This window comes from Astatotilapia calliptera, chromosome 1, assembly GCF_964374335.1.
Source record: "Astatotilapia calliptera chromosome 1, fAstCal68.1, whole genome shotgun sequence".
NCBI lineage: Eukaryota > Metazoa > Chordata > Actinopteri > Cichliformes > Cichlidae > Astatotilapia > Astatotilapia calliptera.
This window is the reverse complement of record NC_137422.1, coordinates 16,415,491-16,431,383: the sequence shown is the minus strand read 5'-3', so window position 1 is coordinate 16,431,383 and position 15,893 is coordinate 16,415,491. Positions and strand designations below refer to the sequence as shown.

The 15,893-nt window shown below is 37.1% G+C and overlaps 1 protein-coding gene across 1 annotated transcript in view; it reads right to left on the bottom strand.

Annotated features, from left to right (window-relative positions):
- Positions 1 to 15,893, bottom strand: part of LOC113020887 (protein diaphanous homolog 3) — a 166,908-nt gene that overhangs the window by 61,806 nt on the left and 89,209 nt on the right. The window contains exon 27 of the mRNA XM_080290482.1: positions 10,347 to 10,482. Coding sequence (XP_080146608.1) covers positions 10,347 to 10,482 — 136 coding nt within the window. The remainder of the gene's footprint in view (positions 1 to 10,346; positions 10,483 to 15,893) is intronic.

Here is a 15,893-nt window from a genome sequence, read left to right as displayed (position 1 = left end):
TCATTGCCTATTCAGTCCACCGTTGGTGCTGCTGAGTGTATGTGTGGACAACCCCCCCTTCCTCCCCATGGACACAGTCGTACCCAGGCTCTCAAGTCAAGTACAGCAGGAAGGGTTCACTTGTTCACTTATTATTAATCTCTGGCTCTCTTCCACAGCATCTTTTGTCCTGTCTTCCTTCTCTCACCCAATTGGTCAACGCCAGATGGCCACCTCTCCCTGAGCCTGGTTCTGCTGGAGGTTTTTCCTGTTAAAAAGGGAGTTTTTCCTTCCCACTCTTGCCAAAACGCTTGCTCCTAGGGGGTCATATGATTGTTGGGTTTTCCTCTGTGTGTATTATTGTAGGGTCTACTTTACAATATGAAACGCCTTGAGACAACTGTTGCTGTGATTTGGTGCTGTATAAATAAAATTGAATTGAAAATTACACTTATGATGTGTGGCTCATTATCTCACAAAGAACTGTTGACGGTTATCTCGTGCTTAAAATAACAGTACAGAAGTCCATGCATTTGCATTTAGTTAAACTAGACTGGACTGCAGAGCAGTTTTTCATGACACATGCAACACTCTTGGTTTAAATGACAATGTTGGTCAGTATGTCTATTTGACAATCCAGCAATCCAGGAGCAATTTTGCTGCAACAAAAATGGCTTAAGTGTGAAGAGGAGACTGATTACTGTATTGTACGAAATGAAACGGACACTGAAAAATTGTGCCTTTGGGGATATAAAACGCAGGTGGAAAAAAGGTCAAAATAAAAAAATTGCTATATATATTGTTTCCAATACTCAGCACATTGCAAAAATATTTAAAACCATTCATGTTGTCTCTTGAGTTAAGTATTGTGATTATATTGTACCGTGGGGTCTCAACGGACTGCATTATGTCCACTACTGGTTTGTCTTGGATGACTTACTGGGAAGCTCTCACTGTACTTGGTAACAAGTGTCATCAACTCGTAAGGTAATTTTTCTCACACCTAACTGTTATACTGTGTGTCTGGTGTGGGTGCAGAGTCTATTTTTGACACACACACACACACACACACACACACACACACACACAGGGTAGAGGCACAACACCTACATCTCTACAAATGCCCGACTACAATAACCTTTTCTTTTATATAGCAATGGACCAATGAGCTCCCGTCTTGCACACATTAATTTCACAGTGTGCAAGGAGGGAAGGATGTGTGTCAGTGTGTCAATTATATGAAAAGGATGCGGCAGCAAACTATAGTGGGGAAAATTAATATTCTTTCAATGGTACCGTTAATTTAATACATAATGAATACTAATACTAACTGAATACTCAATGGAGAAAAAAAAAAAAGATTGTCATACTGTTGTATATCACTGTAAATTCCAGCAATTATCATCTATCACCACATACTTAATAACAAGGCAATCTCAAATTTAAAAGCTGAACTATAAGGAACTGTACGACTGGCAGAATAAATATCTCACGAGAAAGCAGACTCTCATACTAGCTTCCTGCTTCTCAAACAGATTTTTATTCTTTCCCTTTCTTATGCCCTTCCTATACTTTTAGTATCTTTGCATGCAGGGTTGCATCTGTAGCAGTTCTTCTATTTGACATCTTAATAGTTCATTGCTTGTAGCCATGTAGGGAATGTTAAATAAAGCTCTGATGTGTAATTTGTCGCTCCACAAACATTCCTGCTCCCGGCCTACCCTGGGAGTTAATGCAACAGATTTGTCATACACAAGCTAGGCACAGCCAGAGGAGGAAGAAAAAAAACACCTATTCAATGTGAATTTCAATCTCCATAGGGCTCTATGCAAATGCATGCAAGCTGATGCTCCTGCTCTCTCAAAGTGCCAGAACAGACCAATGACGAAACCAGGCTGTCTATTATAGTGCAGGTAGAAGAGCTGGAGGAATATCAGAAGGAAATTGGGATAAGCTCACGTTCCAGGAATACAGAACTAGGCAAAGCTAAAAAACAAACTGAATGCAGATACCTGTAACAGGTAAAGAAGATTAAATTCGTTTTGATCATTTCCTCCAAAAAATCCCTCCCCTTTCCTTCCCTGTCTCATTGCTTTGCCCTTCAGCATAATGTGGATACACAGCCTCTCTGGGGCTTTTTAGGGAATTGATGGATAATCAGATGATTACACAGAAAATCTCCATTGAGGACAATCCTCCCTGACAAACAAAGAGAAAGCTCTTTAGTTAATAAATAGGCTGAGAGACAGAGAGAGAGAGAGAGATAGTGAGAGAGTCAGAGATAGTGAGAAAGACAGAGAGAGGGAGACCAAATCCTGTCCTGGGTTGGTAGAAAAACGCCAAATCTCTATCACGTATTCATTTCATCCAAACAGACCGCTTGTATGCATGCGTGTGTGTGTGTGTGTGTGTGTGTGTGTGTGTGTGTGTGTGTGTGTGTGTGTGTGTGTGTGTGCACGTGTGTGCAATGCCAGAAACATCACGACTTAGCTATGTCACCGAGTTTGCCTTTAGCTTTATCTTAAACTGAGCGTATCTAAATAAATTTCAAGCTCTAGGCATATTTATATAAGCCTTTCTGACAAAAATTGGCTGAAGTTTATTCTTCAGATTTTCTTATTTTTGAACTACTTTTTTTTTTTTTTAATTGAAAAGTTTGCAGTAAAAACACTCACCAACACAGAGAGGCAGGAAAGTAGAAGAGATGCCAAGTTGTCAGTTGGAGTAGTTTACAAACTAAACAAGCAAGAGTTTTTCAAATTCACACAAGGATTGAAAGCGCTCAGTGCCAGCAAAGGATGCTGAAAGCCCTATGTTGGTGATCTACTGTTAATATGCCATATGACTATAATGATCTGAGGTACATCAAAATCTTAGGTAAAAATATGAAAAATGTTTAATTAAGCAGTGAGGCTTCTTCTAAACAATATTTAAAGCCAAATAGCACAAATTTGGTTTTAAATGGGTAGCTAAACCCTGTACAAAGAAGAAGCAGAGATTCTATGTAATTGTGGCTTGGATTCTCAATTTTCACACTCCAGGGCATTCTAGTCTTCTTTTTAGACACATTTTTATTTTAGTTATATTGTTATTCAAGTTGCAGTTTTCTTGAAAAATGCACAAAGTTTTCCCTTTCTGATTTCTCAAGACAATATTAAGTTTCTGCTTAATCCAAGCTAAACAAGCAAGAGTTTCTTCCAACCTCTACCATCACAAGCCTTTCGAGGCCTTTGCACAAAAGCATCTAGACCGTAATATGCCTCATGGTACGGTATGGTACACTTCTCCTCAACCTTGGTGTGCAGCTTTCAAACAAACATGTTGTGTAACAAGGGGAGTAATTTTCATAATTTCAATGTCATCCAACAATTTTGCCATCTATCTCTCTTGTGCTAAAACATCACACGAACAATACAAACAGGTAGGAGTACCTTATCCACATAAAGTGTTTGATAATAACTGCACACGCAGCACCTCAAAGCCTGCACCTGCAGACCACTGATAATCAATCAACTAACATATCAGGTCTTTGCAACAGTACCACAACCCACAAACACCGTTTTATGTGCAGTAGTTTTATTTTTTGCCTTTACCTCTTTTGCTGGCATTAACAGTCTAGTATACAGAAGAGAACCCATCTATAGGACAAATGTTGAAATTATTCATCGTGCGTGTTTACTGGATTAGCTCAAAACTGTAAAATTTCAGGAAATCTGTGGCAAATGCGTTCCCAGGCCAGATCAAAGAGAAATGAGGTGGTTTGTATTATGCTTCAGCCAAGACAGGCCTTGGTGTGGCCTGATAGTAAAGCCACAGCTGTATGTTTGGCCTGGATGGAGCACAGTGGTTCTGATCTTGCACCCTAACGTCTACAGGAGAGCTACAGTGCTTGGCATAGTAATGACTGTAGATGCTGTTGCAGAGCTCGGACTGCCAAGCTAAATGGCTCTGCCAGCTTTAGTGTGAGCACTGAAAATGGGTCTCAACTGTTGAACGTGTTTCTGGCACCAGGAGTGCTTGTAGGTAAAAAGGGGGGGAAAAGAGAAAAAAAAAAGAAAACTGGCAACAAAAAGCAATTCGGTTAGGGATCAGACTGTCTGGCATAAGGCAAATATTTCCTTCTTAAGAGTTATGTTTGGAGAATTCTAGTTAAATAACTATTAATCTAGTAGCACTTTGATAAGAAAAACTTGTGTATGTAGACATATTTACAAAGGCACTGAGGGTGTGTTCATGGGGACATCCTGCTTCAAGGAAGTTTGGATAATACATTCATACGTTTGAAGGGTTTTTAAATGTGTTTAAATAGGACAAGAAATTAGATTGCTGTGAAGTTATGGGGTGACAGTTGCTCTGCATTTTGCTGTGGCAACCACAAGATAAACAATGACAACAAACAGTAGTACACTATAAGGCATTATATAGTAATGGATTCCATATTTGTTTGTGTGGGATGGGAAACCTTGCAGATGGCCGTTGTATATTGGTCCACAAAAATTACTTCCCAGCAGTTTCCTTGAGAGCAGTTGACAGTGAACTGGTTCATTCAAATTAATGAGTTGGGTCGCTTTGAAAATACAAAAATGATACTGGATCTGTAGGCGGCTTGGAAGATTTTTGTAGAATTTTAACTCCAGTGCATAGTTCTCATATTCACTTCAAGCAACCAATGACTTAGCAGGCCAGTGTAATTACACCTTCTACAGTCATCACGTTATGCAAAATAGGAAAAAATAACATTCTGACAAAACTATAACTGGTAAAAGGAAGCCATAAAATACAGATTTTTTTTGGGACATTATTCTGCAGACATAACATCTGACAAAGCACAGACGGCATTTAAAACAACTCTGCAAACTGCATATGTACCAAAGGCATAAACTGGATGCTTATTAAATTCTAAATGCAGTAGGTAACTTTTTTAAAAATGATTTGATTTTTGTCTTACTTGCTGTCACTATATCCTTGCAAGAGTACAAGAGTCAGATATTCTCTGAAAACAATCAGCTTCTGCTGGCACCTCCAAATTGTGGAAGGAGCTACTGTGCCTCCAGAAAAACAACTAGTCAGACCAAGAAAAATTGCAGCATGTGTACACACGGCACATCTTCCCTCTGCTGCACACGCTGTTGCTCATTTAAGCTGAAGTTCTCCAGCATTCAAATTCAGTCTAAACTTTAATGGTCCTTCATTTTCTCCCACTGAAGAAGACAGTGAATGCTAAAATGGGAGTTTTTGTATTGGAGATTGTCTTTATGAAATTCGTTTGGTATTTATTAACTGTGACAATTGTGGTTCTGCTCTCACAGCTAAATGTTCTTGTCATGAGTGCATTTACATTGGCAGTAATATTGACCAGACTTTCATTTGTTCAACAATTTGAATTACAATATGCTCAAAGGTTATTATAGAATTTTTTGCCCAATGATGCCACAAATGTCTGTCATGGGTTTAATCAGAAACATAACAACTGAGTGAGCAGGGCTGACATGGAGAGACTTTACTACGCATGGCTAAACTACGTCCACTAGCACAATGATTGGCCTAGCCATAAACACACATGCAGCCATGGTGGCTCATAAGGAACAATAATTTAGCCAACTGATGCATATTTATCTTGCCAAGATCCCATTTTCTACAGTAATGTCAGACTTCATTAACTCTGGGGTGGGTGAGCGACCAACTTTTTGAGTCTTTCAGAAAAACTGCAAAAGTGCATCGAGTGAAAACCAGCACCTAGTTTTTGTCCTTTTGTGGAGAAACACAGCTTCAAATACAGTCTGTCTAGGCCTGCTTTTTGTTGTCTGAGAACAGCCGCCTGCTGACATTTGTTAGCATTTTGACATTTGATAAAATGAACAACAGCCACATACTGTTGGCAAGTCGCTCTCAGATAAGTAACAAAATATCTGTTTACACTGCTGTGTTGACTCTACTGTAACAGCCTTACCTGCAATTATGGCTCATAATGCAAATTTGGTCTGATACGCACAGCTCAACAAGAGGGAATGAGGTAACAAATACTGTTTTTTAAGTGAAACGTCTGCTAAATTTGCAATTATGACTCATTAATCATTCTATTGCTGTTCTGTTGTGTAAATGTTCTCAAATCTTATCTGAGGAGCTCTGTGCTCATGGAAAGAGAAGGTTTCATCCGATCTTTAGACACTAACACTTGCTAGGGAAAACGTATAGATACATTTTAATCTTGTTCTCTTCTTATTTAGGTTCAGGCAAAAGACTAGATAACTGCTCTGTGCCCCTTGTCAAAGACCAAATGCAGTGTATTAGTGTTATAAAATTGAATTAAAATACAAACTGAAGCCAATAAGTGGTTAAAGAAAAGACTATCGGGTGGACAAGTATTAATTAATTATGACTTTCTGAAAATGCATTTATGTTGACAGATATGAGCTTCTTTCACTGGGGATAGTTTCAGTTTTACTCCCACTTGGAGGTCTGTTATGATTTTGCTTTCTAACTGTAAGATAAATTTCCCTTGAGAGAAAATATGTTCATCAAATGCAGCAACAATACAAATTTAAATATTTAATAGTGATTTATAAAACTACAGCCTGTATCGGATAATGTATGATACAAGCCAGAGTAACAGCCTCCATCTGTGTAAGACGCAGTAGTATCTCTTGAGAATAACATTTTAGACAGCTAGGTGCTGTCTTCTCAGTTTTTGCTGAAAGTTGGAAAGGAGACAATGATTTATAAGATTCAGGTCCCATTTGTCAATGCAAAATATCAATATAAATGAGGAATGTTTAACAGTAACTTCTGTCTTCACAGCATGTAACCACTCAAAGTAAACACTGATGCTGCATTTATAGGATAGTTTGTACACCCCACGCAGTATCGCTTAACAGTCTAATGACTTAAAACAGTGTCACGTAACTGCTTCATTTTCAAATTGAACACAAGCTTTGTCCACCTCCTTTATTTGTGGTTGCAGACTCCATGTTTTCCTGCATGTAGGATACTGTACAGCACTGCACACTTTTTTCCAGAGATGTTCTGTCGCTCTTTAGATAATTTTTTCCAGCTGTTCTTTGCTGGAGGGGTTGTTGCTCTACCTTCCTCTTTAAAAACACTCCAAAGGTGTTCTGTTGGATTCAAGTCAGGAAATGCACCAGCCAGGTCATAGTTTTACCTTTTTTCTTTTTCTCTGATTTTGGCAGTCTGCTGTATTATCATGCTGGAATATCATTCTTGTACCAGACTACTGGAGAGTGGGAGGCATGCTGTCAGAAAATATTTTGTCTTACATAAACACGCATTCATGGTGCAATCTATAAATGTCAACATGTCCCTATCATCACATTCCCACCTCTATGCTTCATTGTAGGAACCATGCACTCTAGAAGCCCTTGCAAGGTTAATGGCAAATATGTTGGACGTCATCTGAATTACACAAATTTATTTTAGTTTTATCTTGCATATGTGCCAAATGCCTAATATGTGAACAAGACTTTTTTCTTCTTCTTTTAAGTGGGGGTTATCATTATGGTCTATTCTTTGCACTGTTTAAGTCAGGGATTTCAAACTAAGTTTAAATTGTGGGCCAGACCGGTGAAAAAACTCTTTCTGTCATTGTAAGGACATTTAACTAAACAGGTCATCCATGAAATATCATAATATAAGAAAACAAAGTGCAGTTTCAACAATACATCTCCATTTTCTGCACAATACATGTGTAAAGCAAAAGGTTCTGGTACTTCATTTTGTCATTTCATTTAATTGCGTATCTATTGCAAAACTATTTGATGCAGTATGAGTGGCAATGGTGGAGGTCTTTAAAATCTGTAAAACTACAGTTAGAAAGTTCACAATCCATGCCCTCATTGCACTTTTTCCAAAGCCTTTCACTGGGTCATACTGGAGTCTTTGCTGAGCCCATTCTGGCCCCCAGGCCTTATTTTTGACAGCCATGGTCTAAGCCAGGGGTGTCAAACTCAAATACACAGTGGGCCAAAATACAAAACTGGATCAAAGTCATTAATATTCATTGGAAAAAAAATCTTCCTCCGAATATAACAAGGAATCGTTTCTTATGCACTCAAACAAGTTTTGCTGAAAAACTGAATATGGAACAAACATAACTTAATACTAAACAATATATATAACTTATATAAACGTATATATAACTTAATATTGCAATTAAACAACACATCAGTGGAATTCATTTCTTAAATAAAAAATGTATTTGCAGCCTTCTGAATTAAATGTTATCATTTTATCATTTATAAAATTTTCCTCATATTCTCCCACCTGTCCAGAAAGCTCCTGTTTTCTGCCTTTCTTTTTGCCATTTTGGGATAGGTAGCATGGCAGTATTTGCATGGTTGCTATGACTATGGTCAACAGAGGAGAGGGTGCTAATGGGTCCTGTCATGACTGATGCACCAAAACACCAACAGAGCATTCTGGGAATTGTAGTATTAGCAGTACATGCAGGCCAGCTCTAATAGTAATTTTGTATGGCTTCATGGGCCAAATTTAATTAGGCTGCAGTCCAAATTTGGCCTGCGGGCCAGAGTTTGACACCTATGGTCTAAGCTGTCACAGAAAATCAGATTTTCAATGATGACCCCTGTTTCAAGTCTGAAGCACTTGTCTGTCTCAGAAAGATTGTGACACACTGTCAATATCGTCATTTTAGCAGGGCAAACACTAGAGCTCTGATTGGTAGTACTATGGCTTCTTCTATACCTCCTGATTACTGCAGCAAATATATTTCAGTTGATTTTTTGAGGGTCACCAATCTTCTTTTTATCCTTTTCCATCTTTCTGAAGTCTCACAATGATTTTTTTCAAGTTATCAAAGCAAGGCGCAAACACGTAACTATTCACATGGATTTTATGACCATGTTCATGCAATTCAACTGAGCGTTGAATTTAATTTCTCATTCATGTGTCAGTTTATTCACTTTTAGTGCACTGAGTTTCTGCTCTGATGGATGTGTTTTAAAGCATTTGCTTTTTTTTTTTTAAAAGAGGAAATACACTACTTTGAAATAATGCATTTATTGACAGATAATGCAATCACATGACACTTAAGTGATACTGCACAGGGCAGTACTCACTCAAGTCACAAACTGAACAAGATTAGGCTTGTGAAACTTGCCCCATCACCCAAATAATTCAAAATAGTTTCCTTGTTTTACACATATAAACTGATATATGGTGCATGTGGTATTATTGTTGAACCTACTATGCACTCATTTTTTATTAATATGTCAAATAAAGCATGAGCGCAAGCTTCTCTGATACTGCAATAGGAGTGACTGTCTTTTTTGTTTAAAAAAATAATAATTTCTCCAAATCAGATTCTTTACTCTAATTTAGCACTTGTCTGAAAAGTGTTAAAAAAATAAAAAGGCTATATTTATTTTTACATGTGAGCAAAAAGCATTCTGCTAAATTCTGGGCAGAAATCAGAAGAAACTATTTTTTCCTTTGTAGAGTAATTCTTATTCTGCTGCATTTGGCTGCTTTTCTCTTTTTTTGAGAACCAAAAAGATACCACCTTTTTGTGTGTCCTAGTTTATGACCTAGTTATCTTGAAATGTTGAAACATAAAGAAGGATTTCATTTAATTTTGGCAGTTTGTAGCATCTCCTTTAAAAGGCACTGGCATAATACTTGTCTTGCTCAGAAAGACTGGATATGCTAAGGTTACAAACACTGTTTCAACAAGAAGAGTTGAAAGTGCTGTGTTGTAGTAATACTCTGAATCCTGTCAAATGTTTCTGACCTCTCAAGATAGGTTAGTTAAAAAGTGAACTTCTGTAATCCTTGTAATATTGTAAAAAAAAAAAAAAAAAAAAAAAAAACCCCAAAAAAACCCACTGTCTACAAGGGCACAAATGAAAATAAAGCAACACAATAAAGCTCATGTCTCAAATTTGTGTTACTATGTAATAGTGGTTTAATAATGCACGGGTCAGCTACATTTGATGGCTTAATTGGTTTGAAATAATTAAAGTTAAGACTGTAATTTCAACATGAGTGATATGGACAGAGTGACAGTTTAAAATAAAAGCCTTATGACACGCTTTAATATCACATAATGGATATTATTTTAAACATTACTTAACTACATCCATCAATCAAAATGAGATGACAGATTTTCTCTACAGATGTGGGGGTTTTATTTTTATAGTGTTGAAAACTGAATTGTGAGAAAATAGCTGTCAATTCTAATCCATTAAAATTTGGGCTGTATGTTATAAATGAGATTCGTTGTCTTTGAGTGATCTCTTACACCGCTTGACCCTAGATTGATTCAGCACACGGCTCTGTGAAAGGGTTTTATTGTTGCAAGAGTTGACAGGCAAAGCAAATTATGCAGTCTTTACCTGCATTGACTTCCAGCAACCTCCTCTTCTTCTGCTGTCTCTCCCGCTTTTCACGCTCTGCCTTCTCCTTTGCTGCCCGCGCTCTCCTCTGTTTCTCCTCCGTCTCCCTCTGCCTGAAGTTCTCTTTCAGTGCTTGCTGCAGGGCAGAGACAGAGAAAATGTGAGGGGAGGAGAAAAAAAAAGAGAAAACATGATGGACTGCTAAGTGGGGTTAATTACAATAGTGCTAAGCCTGTCAAAGAGGGAGGCAGCAGTCAAACCCTGATGAAATCTTTATCAGGCACCACTAAAGTCAGGTGAAGCTTCTTAGCTGCACTGTGATTCAAGTCTTCTGAGACAAAAAAAAAAAAAACGAACTTCATATCACTGAATTCAGAGACTAGATTGATGAGATTGATGCATCAATGATCAAGGAATCAAGAGAAGATGATGATTACAAGCAATTCTGTTCTTTGACTTTGAGTTGTAGCAACGTAGAATTTGATTTTGCTTTACATTTTTTCCCTATAATTTGTCTTTTTCATCACATACAGACAGCATTACCTTACTGCAGAGTGTAAAAACATTTTTGAAAGGTAAATTCTTCCAGTATTGTTTTAACATATACAGATTGAACTTTCAGCAGACATCTGGCCACTGTGGTATGCTCAAAATGAAAATACTTTATCTAGTCACGTCACAGCAGGCGAGTGTGATAGAAATGTAAACCAAACATAACACAATTCAACATTAACTGGCTGTACAACAGATACTGAGCAAAGCTTACAAGGGATTCTGTGCGGGTTGCAGTGTTAAATAAACATAAACAAAAACGGAAGTTTCTTTAAAAAAAGTGTTTATGGTTACACAAGAATAACCTGTTCATGTTAGTTTGTTATGGAATAACTGCAGCTACTTTCTTACATTGAGCAGGCATAAAAGTTAGAAAACATGTCAAAGAGTTTACAATGTTTTATTGTGACTAAAATAACAGTTTAACGTAGAGTGATGTATTTCTAATAACCTGGCTCTCCATTTATAGCTTTTTGGGGGCTGTCTATAATCTGTTTTAAAACGTTTGGTAAAGTTGTGACTGAGTCTTTGGTAACAGCAATGAATCCATCTTAAGAAGAGCACATATTATCAGTAACCAGATTGCTAACTGGAGCATCAAATCTTTAGCAAAGAGGTTTACTATTTTTTTTTTTTGTTAAGTATACACGCTTAGTGATTTCAAGCTAATTCATTTGCAAGTTTAAGTGAACAACAAACACAAATATCTATGTTGATCAACCACATGGACATAGCAATAGTTTTAGTTTGTTTGCTGTACAGTACTTCTTGTACTCCAGAATATTTCTGCTCCTAAGTATTATATTTTTCTGTCCTAAGAGAATTTTATTGGAATTTGCAGGATCAAATATTATTCGCTGGAGGCCTTTAAACATGAATAACCTATGTACAGTACAGTTCATACAAGTAAACACTGGTGGTTGTTTAAAATCAATATTTGGTCTTGAGTCTTTCAGATGTCACTAAATGTTACTGACATTTAAACATGCTGATGTAGCCAAACTTCCAAACTTATGTCATTCATTTGAATCAGTCTCTCTAGGGAGAATCCGTCTATAAGGACATCTGGTATGCATCAACTATTGTAACTGCAGGCTCTGTAGTCCCTGTTGTTAAACTCCTCCAATTTTGTCAATAGCTCAATAACGCCACAGCCGAGAGACAGACTGCTTATGATTTAATAGAGTGCTAGCACGATTGCCATCCTGATCAATAGCCAGTCACTTAAAGCAAGGGAGTCTAGGCTTTCATCAAACACCCAAGTTCTCCCCCTCAAACCCCCCTCCACTTGGGTTTTCTACACAGCTCAGCTTGATGGGCAGGTCAGTGATAGAATAGTAATATCAAACCAACATAAATGTATACACACAAAAACACATACACAGACACTACAAGAACTGTGTAGTATGGGGAAAACTACAGTGGCACACCAAAGAGGGGCAATCACTTATTGAAACCCACTGACAACATCTTATTATGTCGGCATACAAGTGACTATAGTTGGAAATTATATGGTGAACTTGAATTCAAAACATTTCAGTATATTTGATTGTTTCAAAGGTCTTGTTGATGCTCAGAGAAATTTTCAATTGAATAAATAAAGTGTATATTACTAATAATAGGGTTGTAACTGCACACAGTACTGACACAGTGGTATGGTTTCATCACTGTTAGCCTGTGCTTTAATCCTTTATTTTTTTGCATGGCTAAATTTAACTATATAAAACTACATATAAACACTACTGCAATCCTATATAGTAAATGCTCCACGTTTGCCCCTTATTGCATTAATCTTCCACTGGACAAACTTGAGATTTTGTTTTTTCTTATTTATAAAAAGTAATTGTAGTTGGTTATAACTTAGGAAAAACACACAATGGACAAAGTGTCTAAGCCCACTCAGCTTGTTTTGTTGTTTTTTCCCTGTACTGAGTTTGGGTTTGAAGGGTGAAGGTGGCTTGCTCATGCCAATATTAAGTCATAATCTTAATGTAAAACAGCAAAGTTACTGTCGACAGCAACAGGTAATTTAACATTGATTAACTTGACATTTCATCACAATCCCACACAAACCAAAACACCCACATCATTGTCGTTGACAGAATGGTTGAAGAGTTTTAGTGGTCCTCTGGACTGTTGGGAAGATAAAATCAGGCAACTAGCCATGCAGTCTGTCTTTACAAATATTTGTGAAAGATTGGGCGATTCAAAACGGTTCACTTGAATTCAACTGTGGTAAGATGCCACCACTGCAACGAGTTAATTACTTCCATCCTAGATAATCCACAATCAAGTCTAAGTGGCATTATTGCAAAGTAGAAGTGTTTAGGAAACAACATAACAATAGTGGCAGACAACGTAACAATGCAAAACAGGGATTTTGTATGAGTGCCGAAGCGCATAGTGCAAAAGATCGACATCTTTCTGCTGACTGAGTTGAGGCAGTTACAAGCTTCAGCATAAAAACTGAGTGCCTGGACCTTCATGCAATTGGTTTCAACGGCCAAGTCACTCCTCTAACATTAATGTGTAGATTGCGCCATACTTCTGTCCAAATAGTGTATTAATCACAGGTAATAATAGACAATAACTGAAGCATTCTGTTAAATCTAAAATCTGTTTTAATGTATAAAAGAAATCCAAACACTAAGGAGATGTAAACTTTGATGGAAGCGTTCTCAGACAACTTAGTTAATTGTCCAGTAGCAATCAACATCAAGTTTTGTTGTTTGTTGCAGTTAGTATAAGTAAATTGTATATTTTCATCAATTTATCTTTTTACAATAGTTATGATAAAGTGTTGCAAATACAGCGAGAAAAAAATTATGGGAAGGGTTTGGAACACATTTGACTAAACTCACCCACATAAGTAGACAATAGCAGCTAAAAACATTGATAAGTACCACTCGACAGGCTTATAGAAATTCAGGAGAAGAGAGTATTGAAGAATAAGAGAGGGTGAGATGAATACCAAATGTCTGTGAAGCACTCAGAGCTCTCTTTTTATAACTATTTTTAAATGAAACCAACTACTTGACAAAATGAACTTTGATTTGATGGAATGACTGTGAGTTGCTTATAGCAACCAACAATTCACAAATGACTATATTCTTAATGGGCATCTGGTAAATTAAGGACAGAAAGAATGAGGAAAAAGAAAAGAGAAGAACAAGATTACCAATGTGCAGCATATTTTTAGTAAGGAACAATTAAATGATCCCAGGTTACAAGCTATGACTGATGCCTAATGTAAATTTCATCAAAACTCTTCCATGAAAAGGGCAATTTCACTTACTAAAACAAAGTAAATATACTTGTGCTAAAGCAATCAAACAGAGTTGCTGCTGCTCAGAATCTGAATAGCCCTATACTTACAGTCTAACAGATGGGACTATTTTTCTTTGAACATATATGCATTTGATATATAAATTACACATTAAAACTAACTTCACAAATACAACAAATTTTTAAATTAATTAATTAATATATATGTGTGTGTGTGTGTGTGTGTGTGTGTGTGTGTGTGTGTGTGTGTGTGTGTGTGTGTGTGTGTGTGTGTGTGTATAGAACTACAGACATAAATGGCAACTGAATAATGATAAGTGCAAATACCAGTACAGACTTTTTTCCCCCCTTTAAATAATAGTCTACATCCATGGTTGTGCCTTGATGTATAATTGTACTTTGGTACAGTGGGGCTCTGAATGAAACAATAAATGTTGGGTGATCCATGTTATCATATTATGATGTTTAGAGGGATATTTTAAACATGCACAGTTTGGTTTCTTTTATGTGTTAACTGGCTAACCTTTGCCAATTATTAAAAGGCACAAACTACAGCTGAGGATGATGGGAGACATTCATTTTTTAAGGAATGTACAAAAGTACAAATACTCTTTTTTTGCCCCTGTTCATTATGAAAAGTGGCAGGGGATTACAATGACATGATTATGCAGATCCACTGAGGAAGGATGTAGAAGCGTAAAAAAACCTCTTATTTAAATCGAGATCTTTCAAAGCTACCAACCATTCAAGAAAACAATGATGAGTCTGTAACAGGTCAATACTATAAGTGGGTCTGTTATATATATATATATAAAAAAAAAAAAAGATGGCTTTTAAACTTCACAAACAAAACAGAAATGAGCAGCTAAAGATTATTACAGCAAAAACACCCTTATTAAAACAAAAATTGTTATGATTACAGCCAGCATGAAGAAGCTATGCTGTCTTACTAAATCGCAGAGACAATTAGGAAAATAAGAATTAAAATGTCAGTGGGGACATCAGCTGAATGGAATAAAATGTTAACTTCAAGCACAAGTAAGACAATTTTTATTTGTTTTTAAATGTAAAATTAAAAATTATCTTCGTGCTGAAATGTAACATTGTAATATGAACTGAGGTAACACAGACTTTCAGAGATCTTTTGATTGAAAAAAATATTATATATGTTACTGTAATAGCGAGAGACCTAGTGATGTAGAGGAATAAAGAGAGGGAGAACCAGCTCTGTAAAATTGTCTACTGCTCTCCTTCATCACTGCAGGTCTGCTTCGCCCTCCTTCTCTCCTGGATGTCCGCCATTAGACACGCTCAATTGGATTCCTGTCAGATGTGCGGCCTCGCCCTGTGTCTCCTTCTTACGGGTGACTGGGCATGCTGCATGTGTGTGCACAATTGTGTGTGCACATCTTTGTGTGTGAAATAACTAAGCAGCTTTTCCTATTAAAAAAAAAAAAAAGCCAAAGCAGAATGACATATGCGCACAAACAAACATACACACACATTCTGCCAACAAGATACACACAGTTCAAGGCTCAGTTTGCCCCAGGCAGTGGTCTAGAGACAGCACGCACCTATTAGCATGGGCCTCGGCACGGCAGGGTAAATGCTGACACAGATCTGACCGAGAGGTTACAATGCTTAGATTTACTGTATGCCTACGTTCGTTGACCTAGCCTTGGCTTTTCCTAAGATGTGTCTCCGTGATGT